The sequence below is a fragment of the Petromyzon marinus genome, unplaced genomic scaffold (assembly GCF_048934315.1).
Source record: "Petromyzon marinus isolate PM22_M1 ecotype Great Lakes invasive population unplaced genomic scaffold, UKy_Petmar_22M1.pri1.0 PM_Scaffold_88, whole genome shotgun sequence".
Classification (NCBI taxonomy): domain Eukaryota; kingdom Metazoa; phylum Chordata; class Hyperoartia; order Petromyzontiformes; family Petromyzontidae; genus Petromyzon; species Petromyzon marinus.
The window spans coordinates 235,656-250,475 of record NW_027423697.1 but is presented as its reverse complement, the minus strand read 5'-3'; the positions used below and the strand labels follow the sequence as shown (position 1 = coordinate 250,475).

At 48.3% G+C, this 14,820-nt stretch overlaps 1 protein-coding gene across 1 annotated transcript in view; it reads left to right on the top strand.

The window, feature by feature from the left end:
• LOC142923902 (uncharacterized) overlaps positions 1-13,812 on the top strand; it is a 61,369-nt gene extending 47,557 nt beyond the window's left edge. The window contains exons 10-11 of the mRNA XM_076064895.1: positions 2,989-3,109; positions 5,270-13,812. Coding sequence (XP_075921010.1) covers positions 2,989-3,109; positions 5,270-5,356 — 208 coding nt within the window. The 3' untranslated portion in view covers positions 5,357-13,812. The remainder of the gene's footprint in view (positions 1-2,988; positions 3,110-5,269) is intronic.
• Positions 13,813-14,820: the final 1,008 nt, after the last annotated feature.

Below are 14,820 nucleotides of genomic sequence, written 5' to 3'. Positions count from 1 at the left end.
GTTGTGTTGTTGATGTTGTTGATGTTGTTGTGTTGTTGTAGTGATGTTGTGTTGTTGATGTTGTTGTTGTTGATGTTGTTGTTGTTGTTGATGTTGTTGTTGTTGTTGATGTTGTGTTGTAGTGATGTTGTGTTGTTGATGTTGTTGTTGATGTTTAGTTTTCCCACACGCCACCTGGCCACGCTCTATGGCGTCTCCATCGTGTTGATGTTGTTCTTGTGTTGTTGATGTTGTTGTGTTGTTGTGTTGTTGATGTTGTTTAGTTTCCCCACACGCCACCTGGCCACGCTCTATGGGGTCTCCATCGTGTTGATGTTGTTGTTGTTGTGTTGTTGTTGTTGTGTTGTTGTGATGTTGTTGTGTTGTTGATGTTGTTGTTGTTTAGTTTCCCCACACGCTACCTGGCCACGCTCTATGGCGTCTCTATCGTGTTGATGATGTTGTGTTGTTGTTGTTGTGTTGTTGTTGTTGTTGTTGTGTTGTTGTGATGTTGATGTTGTTGTTGTGTTGTTGTGTTGTTGTTTTTGTGTTGTTGATGTTGTTGTGTTGTTGATGTTGTTGATGTTGTTTAGTTTCCCCACACGCTACCTGGCCACGCTCTATGGGGTCTCCATCGTGTTGATGTTGTTGTTGTTGTTGTTGTTGTGTTGTTGTGATGTTGTGTTGTTGATGTTGTTGTTGTTGTGTTGTTGTTGTTGTCTTGTTGTGTTGTTGTGTTGTTGTGTTGTTGTAGTGATGATGTTGATGTTGATGTTGTTTAGTTTCCCCACACGCCACCTGGCCACGCTCTATGGGGTCTCCATCGTGATGATGTTGTTGTTGATGTTGTTGTTGTTGTTGTTGTGTTGTTGATGTTGTTGATGTTGATGTTGTTGTTGTTTAGTTTCCCCACACGCCACCTGGCCACGCTCTATGGGGTCTCCATCGTGTTGTTGTTGTTGTTGTGTTGTTGTGTTGTTGTGTTGATGTTGTTGATGTTGTTGTGTTGTTGATGTTGTTGATGTTGTTGTTGTTGATGTTGTTGTGATGTTGTGTTGTTGATGTTGTTGTTGTTTAGTTTCCCCACACGCCACCTGGCCACGCTCTATGGCGTCTCCATCGTGTTGATGTTGTTGTTGTTGTTGTGTTGTTGTGTTGTTGTGTTGTTGATGTTGTAGTGATGTTGTGTTGTTGTTGTTGTTGTTTAGTTTCCCCACACGCTACCTGGCCACGCTCTATGGGGTCTCCATCGTGTTGATGTTGTTGTGTTGTTGTTGTTGTGTTGTTGTTGTGTTGTTATTGTTGTTGTTGTTTAGTTTCCCCACACGCCACCTGGCCACGCTCTATGGGGTCTCCATCGTGTTGATGTTGTTGTTGATGTTGTTGTTGTGTTGTTGTGTTGTTGTGATGTTGTTGTGTTGTTGTTGTTGTTGATGTTGTTTAGTTTTCCCACACGCTACCTGGCCACGCTCTATGGCGTCTCCATCGTGTTGATGTTGTTGTTGTTGTTGTGTTGTTGTGTTGTTGTTGTGTTGTTGTGATGTTGTTGATGTTGTTGTAGTGATGTTGTTGTAGTGATGTTGATGTTGTTGTTGATGTTGTTGTTGTTGTTGTTTAGTTTCCCCACACGCCACCTGGCCACGCTCTATGGCGTCTCCATCGTGTTGATGTTGTTGTTGTTGTGTTGTTGATGTGTTGTTGATGTTGTTGTTGTTGTGTTGTTGATGTTGTTGTTGTTGTTTAGTTTCCCCACACGCCACCTGGCCACGCTCTATGGGGTCTCCATCGTGTTGATGTTGTTGTTGTTGTTGTGTTGTTGTGTTGTTGTGTTGTTGTTGTGTTGTTGTTGTTGTTGTTTAGTTTCCCCACACGCCACCTGGCCACGCTCTATGGGGTCTCCATCGTGTTGATGTTGTTGTTGTTGTTGTTGTGATGTTGTTGTTGTGATGTTGTTGTTGTTGTTGTTGTTGATGTTGTGTTGTTGTGTTGTTGATGTTGTTGTTGATGTTGTGTTGTTGTGATGTTGTTGTTGATGTTGATGTTGTTGATGTTGTGTTGTTGATGTTGTTGATGTTGTTGTGTTGTTGTGTTGTTGATGTTGTTGTTGATGTTGTGTTGTTGTGATGTTGTTGTTGATGTTGATGTTGTTGATGTTGTGTTGTTGATGTTGTTGATGTTGTTGTGTTGTTGATGTTGATGTTGTTTAGTTTCCCCACACGCCACCTGGCCACGCTCTATGGGGTCTCCATCGTGTTGATGTTGTTGTTGTGTTGTTGTTGTGTTGTTGTGTTGTTGTGTTGTTGATGTTGATGTTGTTTAGTTTCCCTACACGCTACCTGGCCACGCTCTATGGGGTCTCCATCGTGTTGTTGTTGTTGTTGTGTTGTTGTGATGTTGTTGTGTTGTTGATGTTGTTGTTGTGTTGTTGTGTTGTTGTGTTGTTGATGTTGATGTTGTTTAGTTTCCCTACACGCTACCTGGCCACGCTCTATGGGGTCTCCATCGTGTTGTTGTTGTTGTTGTGTTGTTGTGATGTTGTTGTGTTGTTGATGTTGTTGTTGTGTTGTTGTGATGTTGTGTTGTTGATGTTGATGTTGTTTAGTTTCCCCACACGCCACCTGGCCACGCTCTATGGGGTCTCCATCGTGTTGATGTTGATGTTGTTGTTGTTGTGTTGTTGTGATGTCGTGTTGTTGTGATGTTGTTGTGTTGATGTTGATGTTGTTGTAGTGATGTTGTTGTTGTTGTTGATGTTGTTGTTGTTGTTGTTTAGTTTCCCCACACGCCACCTGGCCACGCTCTATGGGGTCTCCATCGTGTTGTTGATGTTGTTGTAGTGATGTTGTGTTGTTGATGTTGTTGTTGTTGTTTAGTTTCCCCACACGCCACCTGGCCACGCTCTATGGCGTCTCCATCGTGTTGATGTTGTTGTGTTGTTGTGTTGATGTTGATGTTGTTGTTGTGTTGTTGTTGTGTTGTTGTTGTGTTATTGTTGATGTTGTTGTTTAGTTTCCCCACACGCCACCTGGCCACGCTCTATGGCGTCTCCATCGTGGTCTCCACGCTGCTCAACTTGCCGCAGTTCGCGGCCGTCGAGGTGACTGGCGGTGGCGCTCCACACGGACTCACGGTGAGAACAACAATACAACAACAACAACAACATCAACAACAACATCAACATCATCAACTACAACAACATCATCAACTACAACATCAACAACTACAACATCAACAACATCAACAACATCATCATCAACTACAACATCAACAACAACAACATCAACAACACAACAACAACAACAACAACATCAACAACATCAACAACATCAACTACAACATCAACATCAACAACAACAACAACAACATCAACAACATCAACAACAACATCAACAACATCAACAACATCAACAACAACATCAACATCATCAACAACATCAACAACATCAACAACAACATCAACATCATCAACAACATCAACAACATCAACATCATCAACAACATCAACAACACCAACAACATCAACAACAACAACATCAACAACATCAACAACATCAGCAGTATCACGCCACTGACACGCCACTGACATGCCACTGACACACGACCTACACACTACCTACACACTACCTACACACTACTGACATGCCACTGACACACCACTGACACACTACCTACACACTACCTACACACTACTGACATGCCACTGACACACCACTGACACACTACCTACACACTACCTACACACTACTGACATGCCACTGACACACCACTGACACACTACCTACACACTACCTACACACCACTGACACACCACCGACATGCCACTGACACGCCACTGACATGCCACTGACATGCCACTGACATGCCACTGACACACTACCTACACACTACCTACATGCCACTGACACGCCACTGACACACTACCTACACACTACCGACACGCCACCGACACGCCACTGACACGCCACTGACATGCCACTGACACACTACCTACACACTACCTACATGCCACTGACATGCCACTGACACGCCACTGACACGTGACCTACACACTACCTACACACTACCGACATGCCACTGACACGCCACTGACACGCCACTGACACACTACCTACACACCACTGACACACCACCGACATGCCACTGACACGCCACTGACATGCCACTGACACACTACCTACACACTACCTACATGCCACTGACATGCCACTGACATGCCACTGACACGCCACTGACACACTACCTACACACTACCTACATGCCACTGACACGCCACTGACACACTACCTACACACTACCGACATGCCACTGACACGCCACTGACACGCCACTGACACGCCACCTACACACCACTGACACGCCACTGACACGCCACTGACACGTGACCTACACACTACCTACACACTACCTACACACTACTGACACGCCACTGACACGCCACTGACACGCCACTGACACACTACTGACACGCCACTGACACGCCACTGACACACGACCTACACACTACCGACATGCCACTGACACGCCACTGACACACTACCTACACACTACCAACACGCCACTGACACGTGACCTACACACTACTGACACGCCACTGACATGCCACTGACACGCCACTGACACACTACCTACACACTACCTACACACTACTGACACGCCACTGACATGCCACTGACACGCCACTGACACACTACCTACACACTACCTACACACTACCTACACACTACTGACATGCCACTGACACACCACTGACACACTACCTACACACTACCTACACACCACTGACATGCCACTGACACGCCACTGACACGCCACTGACACGCCACTGACACACTACCTACACACCACTGACATGCCACTGACACGCCACTGACACGCCACTGACACGCCACTGACACGCCACTGACACACTACCTACACACCACTGACATGCCACTGACACGCCACTGACACGCCACTGACACGCCACTGACACACTACCTACACATGCCACTGACACGCCACTGACACGCCACTGACACGTGACCTACACATGCCACTGACACGCCACTGACACGCCACTGACACGCCACCTACACACTACCGACACACCACTGACACGTGACCTACACACGCCACTGACACGCCACTGACACGTGACCTACACATGCCACTGACACGCCACTGACACGCCACTGACACGCCACCTACACACTACCGACACACCACTGACACGTGACCTACACATGCCACTGACACGCCACTGACATGCCACTGACACGCCACTGCCACGCGTCGCCGCTCTCTCCTGCAGGTTTCGGTGTCTCTCCTCTGCCTCTCTCTCCTCTCCCTGGCTCACCCCTCGTACCTCTACGTCCACAGCCAGCGCAGAGACACATAGACACCCTCACACATAGACACCCTCACACATAGACACCCTCACACATACACACACATAGACACACATAGACACACATAGACACCCTCACACATAGACACCCTCACACATAGACACCCTCACACATAGACACACTCACACATAGACACACATAGAGACCCTCACACATAGACACCCTCACACATAGACACCCTCACTCATAGACACACATAGACACACATAGACACCCTCACACATAGACACACATAGACACCCTCACACATAGACACCCTCACACATAGACACACATAGAGACCCATAGACACCCATAGAGACCCATAGAGACCCATAGACACCCTCACACATAGACACCCTCACACATAGACACCCTCACACATAGACACCCTCACACATAGACACCCTCACACATAGACACCCTCACACATAGACACCCTCACACATAGACACCCTCACACATAGACACCCTCACACATAGACACCCTCACACATAGACACCCTCACACATAGACACCCTCACACATAGACACACTCACACATAGACACACATAGAGACCCTCACACATAGACACCCTCACACATAGACACCCTCACTCATAGACACACATAGACACACATAGACACCCTCACACATAGACACACATAGACACCCTCACACATAGACACCCTCACACATAGACACACATAGAGACCCATAGACACCCATAGAGACCCATAGAGACCCATAGACACCCTCACACATAGACACCCTCACACATAGACACCCTCACACATAGACACCCTCACACATAGACACCCTCACACATAGACACCCTCACACATAGACACCCTCACACATAGACACCCTCACACATAGACACCCTCACACATAGACACCCTCACACATAGACACCCTCACACATAGACACACATAGACACCCTCACACATAGACACACATAGACACACATAGACACCCATAGACACCCTCACTCATAGACACCCTCACTCATAGACACCCTCACACATAGACACCCTCACACATAGACACCCTCACACATAGACACACATAGACACCCTCACACATAGACACACATAGAGACCCTCACACATAGACACCCTCACACATAGACACACATAGACACCCTCACACATAGACACCCTCACACATAGACACCCTCACACATAGACACACATAGACACCCTCACACATAGACACCCTCACACATAGACACCCTCACACATAGACACCCTCACACATAGACACCCTCACACATAGACACCCTCACTCATAGACACACATAGACACCCTCACACATAGACACCCTCACACATAGACACCCTCACACATAGACACCCTCACACATAGACACCCTCACACATAGACACCCTCACACATAGACACCCTCACACATAGACACCCTCACACATAGACACCCTCACTCATAGACACACAGACACCCATAGAGACCCATAGACACCCATAGAGACCCTCACACATAGACACCCTCACACATAGACACACATAGACACCCTCACACATAGACACCCATAGACACCCATAGAGACCCATAGACACACATAGAGACCCATAGACACCCTCACACATAGACACACATAGACACACATAGACACCCTCACACATAGACACCCATAGAGACCCTCACTCATAGACACCCATAGACACCCATAGACACCCTCACTCATAGACACACATAGAGACCCTCACACATAGACACCCTCACCCATAGACACCCATAGACACCCTCACACATAGACACACATAGACACCCATGGAGACCCTCACTCATAGAGACCCTCACTCATAGAGACCCATAGACACCCTCACACATAGACACCCTCACACATAGACACACATAGACACCCATAGAGACCCTCACACATAGAGACCCTCACTCATAGACACCCATAGAGACCCTCACTCATAGAGACCCTCACTCATAGACACCCTCACACATAGACACACATAGACACCCATAGAGACCCATAGACACCCTCACACATAGACACACATAGACACCCATGGAGACCCTCACTCATAGAGACCCTCACTCATAGAGACCCATAGACACCCTCACACATAGACACCCTCACACATAGACACACATAGACACCCTCACTCATAGACACACATAGAGACCCATAGAGACCCTCACACATAGAGACCCTCACTCATAGACACCCATAGAGACCCTCACTCATAGAGACCCTCACTCATAGACACCCTCACACATAGAGACCCATAGACACCCTCACTCATAGAGACCCTCACTCATAGACACCCTCACACATAGACACACATAGAGACCCTCACTCATAGACACCCATAGAGACCCTCACTCATAGACACCCATAGACACCCTCACACATAGACACCCATAGAGACTCATAGACACCCTCACACATAGACACCCATAGAGACCCTCACTCATAGACACCCATAGAGACCCATAGACACCCATAGAGACCCATAGACACCCATAGAGACCCTCACACATAGACACCCATAGAGACCCTCACTCATAGACACCCTCACACATAGACACCCATAGAGACCCATAGACACCCATAGACACCCATAAAGACCCATAGACACCCTCACCCATAGAGACCCATAGACACCCTCACTCATAGACACCCATAGAGACCCATAGACACGCTCACCCATAGACACCCATAGAGACCCTCACACATAGACACCCATAGAGACCCTCACACATAGACACCCATAGAGACCCATAGACAACCTCACACATAGACACCCATAGAGACCCTCACTCATAGACACCCTCACCCATAGACACCCTCACCCATAGACACCCATAGACACCCTCACTCATAGAGACCCTCACACATAGACACCCTCACTCATAGACACCCATAGACACCCTCACTCATAGAGACCCTCACACATAGACACCCTCACACATAGACACCCTCACTCATAGAGACCCTCACACATAGACACCCTCACACATAGACACCCATAGAGACCCATAGACACCCTCACTCATAGAGACCCATAGAGACCCTCACTCATAGACACCCTCACTCATAGACACCCTCACTCATAGAGACCCATAGACACCCTCACTCATAGAGACCCTCACTCATAGACACCCTCACTCATAGACACCCTCATTCATAGACACCCTCACACATAGACACCCATAGAGACCCATAGACACCCATAGAGACCCTCACTCATAGACACCCTCACTCATAGACACCCTCACCCATAGACACCCATGGAGACCCTCACTCATAGACACCCTCACCCATAGAGACTCATAGACACCCTCACCCATAGACACCCTCACCCATAGACACCCATGGAGACCCTCACTCATAGACACCCTCACCCATAGAGACTCATAGACACCCTCACCCATAGACACCCTCACTCATAGACACCCTCACTCATAGACACCCTCACTCATAGAGACCCTCACACATAGAGACCCTCACTCATAGAGACCCTCACCCATAGACACCCTCACCCATAGACACCCTCACTCATAGACACCCTCACTCATAGACACCCTCACTCATAGACACCCTCACCCATAGACACCCTCACTCATAGAGACCCTCACTCATAGACACCCTCACTCATAGACACCCTCACTCATAGAGACCCATAGACACCCTCACTCATAGACACCCTCACCCATAGACACCCTCACCCATAGAGACTCATAGACACCCTCACGCATAGACACCCTCACTCATAGACACCCTCACTCATAGACACCCTCACCCATAGAGACTCATAGACACCCTCACCCATAGACACCCTCACTCATAGACACCCTCACTCATAGACACCCTCACTCATAGAGACCCTCACTCATAGAGACCCTCACCCATAGACACCCTCACCCATAGACACCCTCACTCATAGACACCCTCACTCATAGACACCCTCACTCATAGACACCCTCACCCATAGACACCCTCACTCATAGAGACCCTCACTCATAGACACCCTCACTCATAGACACCCTCACTAATAGAGACCCTCACTCATAGAGACCCTCACTCATAGAGACCCTCACCCATAGACACCCTCACCCATAGACACCCTCACTCATAGACACCCTCACTCATAGACACCCTCACTCATAGACACCCTCACCCATAGACACCCTCACTCATAGACACCCTCACTCATAGACACCCTCACTCATAGAGACCCATAGACACCCTCACTCATAGACACCCTCACCCATAGACACCCTCACCCATAGAGACTCATAGACACCCTCACTCATAGAGACCCTCACTCATAGACACCCTCACTCATAGACACCCTCATTCATAGAGACCCATAGACACCCTCACTCATAGAGACCCTCACTCATAGACACCCTCACTCATAGACACCCTCACTCATAGAGACCCATAGACACCCTCACTCATAGAGACCCATAGACACCCTCACTCATAGAGACCCATAGACACCCTCACTCATAGAGACCCTCACTCATAGACACTCTCACTCATAGAGACCCTCACTCATAGAGACTCATAGACACCCTCACTCATAGAGACCCTCACTCATAGAGACCCTCACTCATAGACACCCTCACTCATAGACACCCTCACTCATAGAGACCCTCACTCATAGAGACCCATAGAGACCCTCACTCATAGAGACCCATAGAGACCCTCACTCATAGACACCCTCACTCATAGAGACCCTCACTCATAGAGACCCATAGAGACCCTCACTCATAGACACCCTCACTCATAGAGACCCTCACTCATAGAGACCCATAGACACCCTCACTCATAGACACTCTCACTCATAGAGACCCTCACTCATAGAGACTCATAGACACCCTCACTCATAGAGACCCTCACTCATAGAGACCCTCACTCATAGACACCCTCACTCATAGACACACTCACTCATAGAGACCCTCACTCATAGAGACCCATAGAGACCCTCACTCATAGACACCCTCACTCATAGAGACCCATAGACACCCTCACTCATAGAGACCCATAGACACCCTCACTCATAGACACCCTCACCCATAGAGACCCATAGAGACTCATAGACACCCTCACTCATAGACACCCTCACTCATAGAGACCCATAGACACCCTCACTCATAGACACCCTCACCCATAGAGACCCATAGAGACTCATAGACACCCTCACTCATAGACACCCTCACTCATAGACACCCTCACTCATAGACACCCTCACTCATAGACACCCTCACTCATAGAGACCCATAGAGACTCATAGACACCCTCACCCATAGACACCCTCACTCATAGACACCCTCACTCATAGACACCCTCACTCATAGACACCCTCACTCATAGACACCCTCACTCATAGAGACCCTCACTCATAGACACCCTCACTCATAGAGACTCATAGACACCCTCACCCATAGACACCCTCACTCATAGAGACCCATAGACACCCTCACTCATAGAGACCCATAGACACCCTCACTCATAGACACCCTCACTCATAGACACCCTCACTCATAGACACCCTCACTCATAGACACCCTCACTCATAGAGACTCATAGACACCCTCACTCATAGAGACCCTCACCCATAGACACCCTCACTCATAGAGACTCATAGACGCCCTCACTCATAGAGACCCTCCCCCATAGACACCCTCACTCATAGACACCCTCACTCATAGAGACCCTCACCCAAAGACAACAACAACCGCCATTCGCCACTAAGTGGCGGTGACGTCACCACGACGCTTGTGCCAGGCCATGTGCACCTTGAGGCCACGTGAAGTGTCGAACGCCCGCTGGCAGGAGGTCACGGGGCAGACCCAGGTGCCACGGGTCGACTGACTGAGATGAGTGGCTGATGCACCACCTGTGCCCCCTACTGTGCCAACCTGCTGTGCTTTAGCCACCCGGCGCTCCGCTCGTTGTTGTGAGCCTCGCTCCTCCGCCCTCCGTTGTTGTTGGAGGGCGACTGCCTCCAACTGCCCAGTAGCGTCCTTCACGAGCCTCCTCCACAGAGGCCGATCTTGACACCGCTGGTACCAGTCATCGGCAAGTCCACTCAGCTCCACGTCCTCCTGTACCACATCACTCCATCTCTTCTCTAGCCCGTGCCGCGCCCGCTTAGCCCCCTCGATCCGGCCGAACAAAAGCTGTTTCGGCATGCGGTGGCTGGGCATGCGGGCTACATGACCCAGCCAACGCAGCCTTGCCCGCTGGAGGAGCTCACCGATGGGACTTACATAGACAAACACACAGACACTCATAGACACACAGAGACTCATAGACACGCTGGTGAATGGTTTCAACATATCACTGTCTCATCAGCAGCAGCAGCAGCAGGGTGATCTTCCCAGATGATTATAGACAGATAATGGTTTCAACATATCACTGTCTCATCATCATCATCATCAGCAGCAGGGTGATCTTCCCAGATGATTATAGACAGATAATGGTTTCAACATATCACTGTCTCATCATCATCATCATCAGCAGCAGGGTGATCTTCCCAGATGATTATAGACATAATGGTTTCAACATATCACTGTCTCATCATCATCATCAGCAGCAGGGTGATCTTCCCAGATGATTATAGACAGATAATAGTTTCCACATATCACTGTCTCATCATCAGCAGCAGGGTGATCTTCCCAGATGATTATAGACAGATAATAGTTTAAACATATCACTGTCTCATCATCATCATCATCAGCAGCAGGGTGATCTTCCCAGATGATTATAGACAGATAATAGTTTCAACATATCACTGTCTCATCATCATCATCAGCAGCAAGGTGATCTTCCCAGATGATCATAGACAGATAATAGTTTCAACATATCACTGTTTCATCATCAGCAGCAAGGTGATCTTCCCAGATGATTATAGACAGATATTGGTTTCAACATATCACTGTCTCATCATCATCATCAGCAGCAGGGTGATCTTCCCAGATGATCATAGACAGATAATAGTTTCAACATATCACTGTTTCATCATCAGCAGCAAGGTGATCTTCCCAGATGATTATAGACAGATAATGGTTTCAACATATCACTGTCTCATCATCAGCAACAGCAGCAGCAGGGTCAGCTAAGAATCAACGCTGGTGACCTCCCCAGATGATTATAGACATAATGGTTTCAACATATCACTGTCTCATCATCAGCAGCAGGGTGATCTTCCCAGATGTTTATAGACAGATTATAGTTTAAACATATCACTGTCTCATCAGCAGCAGCAGCAGCAGCTAGGTGATCTTCCCAGATGATTATAGACATAATAGTTTCAACATATCACTGTTTCATCATCAGCAGCAGGGTGATCTTCCCAGATGATTATAGACAGATAATAGTTTAAACATATCACTGTCTCATCATCATCATCAGCAGCAGGGTGATCTTCCCAGATGATTATAGACAGATAATAGTTTCAACATATCACTGTCTCATCATCATCATCATCAGCAGCAAGGTGATCTTCCCAGATGATTATAGACAGATAATAGTTTCAACATATCACTGTTTCATCATCAGCAGCAAGGTGATCTTCCCAGATGATTATAGACAGATAATAGTTTCAACATATCACTGTTTCATCATCAGCAGCAAGGTGATCTTCCCAGATGATTATAGACAGATAATGGTTTCAACATATCACTGTCTCATCATCAGCAGCAGGGTGATCTTCCCAGATGATTATAGACAGATAATGGTTTCAACATATTACTGTCTCATCATCATCAGCAGCAGGGTGATCTTCCCAGATGATTATAGACAGATAATAGTTTCAACATATCACTGTCTCATCATCATCATCAGCAGCAGGGTGATCTTCCCAGATGATTATAGACAGATAATGGTTTCAACATATCACTGTCTCATCATCATCAGCAGCAGCAGGGTCAGCTAAGAATCAACGCTGGTGACCTGTACGCCAATTTATATTTTGCACAAGTTCTAATGAAATATACGTGCACGTGTGAAGTTTCGTGTACGTGTGTGTGTGTGTGTACACGTGTGTGTGTGTGTGTACGTGTGTGTGTGTACACGTGTGTGTGTACACGTGTGTGTGTACACGTGTGTGTGTACACGTGTGTGTGTGCACGTGTGTGTACACGTGTGTGTGTGTACGTGTGTGTGTGTACACGTGTGTGTGTGTACATGTGTGTGTACGTGTGTGTATGTACACGTGTATGTACACGTGTGTGTGTACACTGTGTGTGTGTACACGTGTGTGTGTGTGTGTACACACACACACACCCGGCCTGCCGAACTTAATAATAATATTTAATAATATTATTAAATTAAATTTTAACTTTCTCCTGTAATGCCCCCATTTGCCCATCAGATGGCGCACTTTGACCCGGGGAGTTTAAGACGTGTTTTTTTTCTATCGTTCGTTGTTTGTGCAATTTGTCAAATTGCCTTGCAAATAAACGCCTTGCTACCTGTCAAAGGCCAAAAACCCCCCTCTTGTCATGTAATGATTCTTTTTAACACGTCATTCATGTTTAGATTCGCACGAACGCCCCCATCCATCCACCTGTTACCTGGCCCGGCCTACCCTCCGTCAAATTTCATAACCCACTGGGGCCCGCGGGTCCAAAACGTTTGTCCGCCCCTGCTACGCTGTGCGTGTGCGTCTGTGTGTGTGTCTGTGTGTATGTGTGTGAGTGTGTGTGTCTGTGTGTGTGTGTGTGTCTGTGTGTATGTGTGTGTGTGTGTGTCTGTGTGTGTGTGTCTGTGTGTGTGTCTGTGTGTGTGTGTCTGTGTGTGTGTCTGTGTGTGTGTGTCTGTGTGTATGTGTGTGCGTGTCTGTGTGTATGTGTGTGTGTGTGTCTGTGTGCGTGCGTGTGTGTGTGTCTGTGTGTCTGTGTGTGTCTGTGTGTGTGTGTCTGTGTGTGTGTGTCTGTGTGTCTGTGTCTGTGTGTGTGTGTGTGTGTCTGTGTGTGTGTCTGTGTGTATGTGTGTGTGTCTGTGTGTGTGTGTCTGTGTCTGTGTGTGTGTCTGTGTGTATGTGTGTGTGTGTGTGTCTGTGTGTGTGTGTGTATGTGTGTATGTGTGTGTGTGTCTGTGTCTGTGTGTGTGTGTACGCGCCCGTGCGTTGGGAGCGGTGGGAGTGCGGTGGTTCAGCGCCACGCACGCGCTGCGAAAACCCGTCCACTCCGAGCACGATTCCCGCTCGCGGCCAACACCGGCGGTGACGATTATCTGAACCAAGGACGCCGCTGGCACTGCGGTGAGACAAAGGGCGGCCGGGCGTGTTTTGTGGTGGCCGTCCACCACCTCCCGCGTGCGTCCACAGTGCCAGTGGCCTCCGTAGCTGCTTGCTGCTGCTGCTGTTGCTGCTCGCTGGCAGCACTTGCCCCAGCAGTCTGCCGGAGTGCCACGCGGATGGACCTTTGTCCCCGCCACCAAGCGGCTGTGCCCCTCGACGACACCCGTGGCCACGACGGCAACGTGCCAACGGGGGCAC